A 6,661-nucleotide genomic window follows, 5' to 3' on the forward strand; every position below is an offset into this window, starting at 1 on the left:
CACACACACACACACACACACACACACACACACACACACACACACACACACACACCACAACGTTATGACCACTCTTTACATCATTATGACCACACATTTCAGGACAAGGACCACACATACCACAATATTATGAGCACTCTTTACAACATTATGACTACACACCACCACATTATGACCACACATTACAACATTATGATCACACATTACAACATTATGACCACTCATTACAACATTTTGACCACTCATTACAACATTTTGACCACACATTTCAACAGTTTGGGTAAAGGTAATGACTCAGTGGTCACAATGTTGTAGATGTTACAGGTGTTTATCTTTTTTGTCAGAGTTCTCTCCTGAAGTATCTTCACTTTTAAAAAATAACAGTTTATGCTTTTCTGGCTCTCCAGTCACTCTTGAATATATGTTGTTTCTTTCAGCCTGGTTCTGATGTTCCATCAGCTCGCGCCTCCACACGGATCCCTGTGTCCAAAACACTGAAAGCAGGTGGGACCACAGTTCTGGGCATGTCAGCAGTGACATCGTGGTCTGAAAGTCAGGCAATGAAGATTGAGCTGAGAAAGTCTTTAGAGTGCAGCTCAGCCTCAGCAGGTGGAGGGAAGAGCTGAGGTCCATGAGTTAAAGTTACTTTAATATTTAATGTTTAAATCCCCAGGTTCAGTGTAACTCTGCACGGTTTGTTTGTATCCGGATGATCTGCACTGCTTTTTGATGAAACTTTGTATTTTATTATTCATGTGCGTTTATTTGACTTACTGAGGCACTGTGAACTCAGTGATCTGCTGTTCTTTGTTACAAACAATAATAAAATTATTTAGATACATTATTGCATCACTTTGAAGCTCCAGTATTATTTCTGTACACTAATAAAGATGTCTCCACACGTTTTCTGTCCACAAAGGCCATGAAACTAATGTGTTTAATCTCAAATAAAACCAGTTGTAAAGTAACTAAGTACAAATACTTTGTTACTGTAATTAAGTAGAAATGTTGGTTATCTCTGCTTTACTTGAGTAATTATTTTTCAGCATACTTTTTACTTTTACTCATTACATTTTTACACAATTATCTGTACTTTCTACTCATTACATTTTTTAAAAAGTTAAGAAGTAGGAAGTTGTTACTCCTATTTTATTCCGAGTTGTTATTGCTTAAAAATACTATCCTGATAAATTGTGTCTCCTGGATAGAGTGAATTTAATTGTAGTTGGATGAAAAGTTTAAATATATACCATTCTGACACCATAATAGCTTGTACATAACCCATCACAGCTGCACACAGTTAGAAAAAAATATTTTTTGGAGAAGTCACCTCCCAATAAATGTCCTTTTGGAAAATCTAACTGCTCACTTTTACTCAGTACTTTTACTTTTAATACTTAAGTAGATTTTGTGTCAGAAATTTACTTTTGATACTTATGCACAAAAAATATCAGATACTTTAAGACTTTTACTCAAGCAATATTTCTAGAGAAGACTTTAACTTTTACCAAAGTACGTTTATGATAAGATACTTGTACTTTCACTCAAATATCACTTTGAGGTACTTTATACAACACTGAATAAAACTTTCTGAGAGCAGAAATTGAAATCGGACAGACTGCAGTCTTCCTCCGGAGCAGCAGGAGGCGCTAATGTTCCACAGTGTGGTCAACCCCCGGAAATACAAAGAAGAAGAAGAAAACCCGGAAATAAATGTTAGAAACCTAACCTCCCGTTGACGGATGTCTAAAATAACAACGTAAAATCTTAAACATTAAATTAAAAAGCATCATCTTCCATCGTGAAGTGGCAGCAGAGACCATGATGGCCTCCAGCTACAAAGACGAGGACGGACACATCAGTGTGTCCGGTACCGGGGCCGGGGGCGGCTCTCTGCCGAGCAAGAAGCCCGAAAACACCGCCTTCAAGCAGCAGAGGCTCCCCGCCTGGCAGCCGGTCCTCACGGCGGGAACCGTCCTGCCTGCCTTCTTCATCATCGGCCTCATCTTCATCCCCATCGGCATCGGCCTTTACGTCACATCCAACAACATCAAGGAGTTCGAGGTAAGAGCTGTCTTTAATCCAGTTTGACACAGAACCGGGTCCAGGGCGTAGGGTGGGTTCTGTGTCCGTTAAGATCTGATCAGCTTCATGAGACTTCATGAGTCCACTTGTGGTTCCAGATCGATTACACTGGACTGGACCCGTCCAGTCCCTGTTTCAACTGCTCCCAGAACTTCAGCTGGAACAGCACCAAGTCCTGCACCTGTTCCATCCCGTTCTACCTGGACCTGCCGTACGAAGTGAGTCCTTGTATCCGAACTGATCTGGACGCGAGCGGGACCGCTGACTGACCCGTGTCTCTCTGACCCCACAGAGCAACGTCTTCATGTACTACGGCCTGTCCAACTTCTACCAGAACCACCGTCGTTACGTCAAGTCCAGAGACGACAGCCAGCTGAACGGGAACGAGGACTCGCTCAGGGTACGAGTGTCTTCATGTGAGACGATGAGACGAGAGGACGTTTGACGTCCTGAGGGTCGATGAGTTCCTGCAGCTGACCAGAAGTTTTAGATTATTTCAAGTCACATCTGCAGAGTTTATCAGATGCTGTTTGAGTGCTCAGTTTCTGTCCCGATGTGGTCCTGATGCCTTGCAGAAACCCAGTAAGGAGTGTGAGCCTTATGGTCGCCATGACAACCGGCCCATCGCTCCGTGCGGCGCCATCGCCAACAGCATGTTTAACGGTGAGCTGAGCCGAGCCTTCGTCTTTGTGGATTTGACTGTGAAGTCTTTTTGAGTCTTCGTCATCAGAAGGAATATAACTCGGGCTGAAATGTTTCCTGCAGACACACTGGAGCTGTTCTACAGCGACCCAAACGGCACCAAGACCCAGATCCCCCTGACCCGGACCGGAATCGCTTGGTGGACGGATAAACACGTGAAGTTCAGGAACCCTGGAGGAAACAACGACAATCTAACGGCTGCTTTTCACGGTACTCTGACCTCTGACCCCCAGACCATTCAGACCTTCTGATCCTCAGAATCATAAGAACTCTGACAAACTGATCAGAACAGCCTAACAGAACCAGACTATTATTGTGAAGAGTTACTGAGCTTTATTTTGAAACTCTCTGGTAAATCATTTGAGCCAGACCCTTTTAGAATTCATCACTGATTCATGTTTTAAAAGCTCTGTTTTGGTTTCAATCTTCAGGAACAACGAAGCCCATAAACTGGCGCCGACCTGTGTACGAGCTGGACTCTGACCCTGAGAACGATGGATTCATCAATGAGGACTTCATCGTGTGGATGAGAACCGCCGCCCTGCCAACGTTCCGCAAGCTTTACCGGATCATCCAGAGGAGGAACAGCATGGTTCCTACCCTACCACGAGGAAACTACACACTGGAGGTGGTTTACAGTATCCTTAAACACCTGTATCATGACTCAGCATTCACATCATGACTCAACGTAAAATCACAACTCAGCATCAACGTCGTGCTCTGTGTTCACATCACTCACTGTTCACATCATGACTCAACATTCACATCATGACTCAGCATTAACATCATGACTCAGCATTAACATCATGACTCAGCATCAACACCATGCTCAGTGTTCACATCATCACTTAGTGTTCGCATCGTGACTCAGCGTTCACATGATGACTCAGCATTCACATCATGACTCAGTGTAACATTACGACTCAGCATCAACATCGTGCTCTGTGTTAACATCACTAACTGTTAACATGNCTCAGTGTAACATTACGACTCAGCATCAACATCGTGCTCTGTGTTAACATCACTAACTGTTAACATGATGACTCAGCATTCACATCATGACTCAGCATTAACATCATGACTCAGCATTCACATTATGACTCAGCATCAACATCATGCTCAGTGTTCACATCATCACTTAGCATTCACGTCATGACTCAGCATTCACATGATGACTCAGCATTCACATCATGACTCAGCATTCACATCATGACTCAGCGTAACATTACGACTCAGCATCAACATCATGCTCTGTGTTAACATTATCACTTAATGTTCAAATGATGACTCAACATTAACATCATAGCATTAACATCATGACCCAGCATTCACATCATGACTCAGCATTCACATCATGACTCAGCATTAACATGATGACTCAGCATAACATCACGACTCAGCGTCAACATCATGCTCTATGTTCAGATCATCACTCACTGTTCACATGACTCAGCATTCATATCATGACTCAGCATTAACTTGACTCAGCGTTCACATCATGACTCAGCATTCACATTATGACTAAACATTCACATCATGACTCAGCATCAGCATCATGCATGACTCAGCATTCACATGATGACTCTGAATTCACACGATGATTCGGGATTGTCACCATGACTCAGCATTCAAGTGTTCACATCATGACTCAGCATTTACATCGTAGCATTAACATCATGACTCAGCATTCACATCACGACTCAGCATCAACATCATGCTCTGTGTTAACATCACTCAATGTTCACATGATGACTCAGCATTCACACCATGACTCAGTGTTCACACCATGACTCAGCATTCACATCATGACTCAGCATTCACATCATGACTCAGCGTTCACATCACGACTCAGCATTAACATCATGACTCAGCGTTCGCATGATACTCAGTGTAACATCATGACTCAACATTAATATGACTCATTGTTAACATCATGACTCAGCATCAACATCATGCTCAGTGTTCAATCATGACTCAGCATCAACATCATGACTCAGCATTCTTATCATGACTCAGTGTTCACTCCATACCTCTGCATTCACATGTCTAAAGGGGAGACATTTTTCACTGTTTTGGTCTGTAACGAGTCTGTTTTGGTCTGTAACGAGTCTGTTTTGGTCTGTAACGAGTCTGTTTTGGTCTGTAACGAGTCTGTTTTGGTCTGTAACGAGTCCACTTCAGATTATCCGGTCCAGAGTTTTGACGGCAGGAAGCGGATGATCCTGAGCACAATCTCCTGGATGGGGGGGAAAAACCCGTTCCTGGGCATCGCCTACATCACTGTGGGCTCTGTCTGTTTCCTGCTGGGGGTGGTCCTGCTCTTTATCCACCACAAATATGACAACCGCAACAACAACCCTGACATTTCCTCCAACTGACAAGACCCCCAGGACCTGACCTGGACTTGGCTCAGACTCCAGACTCCCACTGGGACTCAGGCCTCTGCATGCTCTGCTAAACTGCTAAAATCGTCTCTCGTCCCAGTTTCATGAGGAAAATTACTTATTTCTGTTCGCAGCTTTGAGTATGGCGCCCCTTCTTGTCTCAACCCGTGGTGTAGACCCCCACCCCCACACACACACACACACATATACACATTTATCATCTGATTGGTTAGAAGTTTGTGGCTGTGTTTGTTTATGCTGAATGCATCCCACAGTGGGAGGGGCTTCACAGGAGCTATGAAAGGTGTGTGAGAAAACTAACGCCAAACAACCACGTGACCGTACCTCCACTGTTCGTCTTCAGACTACATAGAAGCTTTAAGATTGGGTCTAAGGACTCAGGACTCTGGCTGAGATTTCAACTGTGACTCCAGACTTCAGCCTGGTCTCTGACTCAATCCCTGATTGAGACCCGGGCTTTGGAGTCTTTAAACATCTCAGTTCTGACTGATTGTTTACTTTTTTAATGTTTATTTTGCCAAAAATGAAATCAGCCAAAGTTAAGAGTTCATTTCTTGCAGAAACTTAGTCCTCAAACAGACGATCCAGAAGAATCTTTTAAAGAGATTTAATGTTTCCTGCAGAACCTGAGTCAGAAGTGAAACACGACTTTATTCTTACACTTTGATCTGTAAAGGTTCTGATCCAGTTCTCAGCTTTTTTTTCTGGCTTCATCTCGATTATTGGAGGTACTATGAAGACCTGAGAACTGGATCAGGACTGGACCAGGAGCTTTAAGTATTTTAGCTGCTAATATTTAACAGAAACTATCAGCATGTTTGTACTGTACAAAGATAGGAAATCACATGTAAAATCAGGACCCACAGTAAACTGACTTCACATGTAAAATCAGGAATTATACAGGACCCACAGTAAACTGACTTCACATGTAAAATCAGGAATTATACAGGACCCACAGTAAACTGACTTTACATGTAAAAGCAGGAATTATACAGGACCCACAGTATACTGACTTCACATGTAAAAACAGGAATTATACAGGACCCACAGTATACTGGTTCTGATTGTACCAGAAAGTTGTTTCCTGCAGAACCTGAAGTGGGACCGCTGCTCGTCTTTGTGCCTCGTTTGATCAGAACTTTTGTTTGTGTTGAAAAGTTCTGCAGAACCACAGGATTCTTCATTAGTTTTGCTTCCAGAGCTTTAGATGTTTGAATGAAGTCAGTATTTCCACGTCACAGCAGGGGAGGAGAGCAGATCCTCTTCAGAGAACTTTTTGTTGTTGATGTTGATGATGTTACAGTGATCTATGCTCAGCAGCATGACTGAACTGTAAATCTGTGTTTCAGTAAATATAACTCGGTGTTTAACAGTGACTCAGCTGATTATGGTGCTGTTGAATCAAAGCTGCATGAGGAATTAAATATTTATTTATTTTTTGTTGTTTATTTATTTATTTATTTATTTAT

At 42.6% G+C, this 6,661-nt stretch overlaps 2 protein-coding genes across 2 annotated transcripts in view; both read left to right on the forward strand.

The window, feature by feature from the left end:
* filip1b (filamin A interacting protein 1b) overlaps positions 1-849 on the forward strand; it is a gene marked incomplete in the record, with an annotated part of 19,557 nt that extends 18,708 nt beyond the window's left edge. Inside the window, 1 exon segment of the mRNA XM_014017954.1 lies at positions 438-849. Coding sequence (XP_013873408.1) covers positions 438-626 — 189 coding nt within the window.
* Positions 850-1,677: 828 nt separating this feature from the next.
* Positions 1,678-6,570, forward strand: LOC106524230 (cell cycle control protein 50A). The gene is made up of 7 exons (XM_014017955.1): positions 1,678-2,064; positions 2,184-2,303; positions 2,378-2,485; positions 2,661-2,748; positions 2,851-2,997; positions 3,219-3,425; positions 4,969-6,570. Exons 1-7 carry the CDS (start codon positions 1,822-1,824, stop codon positions 5,163-5,165), a joined length of 1,110 nt encoding a protein of 369 aa, XP_013873409.1. The 5' UTR covers positions 1,678-1,821; the 3' UTR covers positions 5,166-6,570.
* The last annotated feature ends 91 nt before the right edge of the window (positions 6,571-6,661 follow it).

This window comes from Austrofundulus limnaeus, unplaced genomic scaffold, assembly GCF_001266775.1.
Source record: "Austrofundulus limnaeus strain Quisiro unplaced genomic scaffold, Austrofundulus_limnaeus-1.0 Scaffold179, whole genome shotgun sequence".
In the NCBI taxonomy this organism is placed as follows: domain Eukaryota; kingdom Metazoa; phylum Chordata; class Actinopteri; order Cyprinodontiformes; family Rivulidae; genus Austrofundulus; species Austrofundulus limnaeus.

Bases quoted from the DNA above. Each gene is read 5' to 3' on its own strand.
- LOC106524230 (XM_014017955.1), top strand. From the start codon at position 1,822: ATGATGGCCTCCAGCTACAAAGACGAGGACGGACACATCAGTGTGTCC. The intron at 2,749-2,850 runs GTGAGCTGAGCC...TGTTTCCTGCAG, and splicing joins CGCCAACAGCATGTTTAACG to ACACACTGGAGCTGTTCTAC. The intron at 2,998-3,218 runs GTACTCTGACCT...TTCAATCTTCAG, and splicing joins TCTAACGGCTGCTTTTCACG to GAACAACGAAGCCCATAAAC.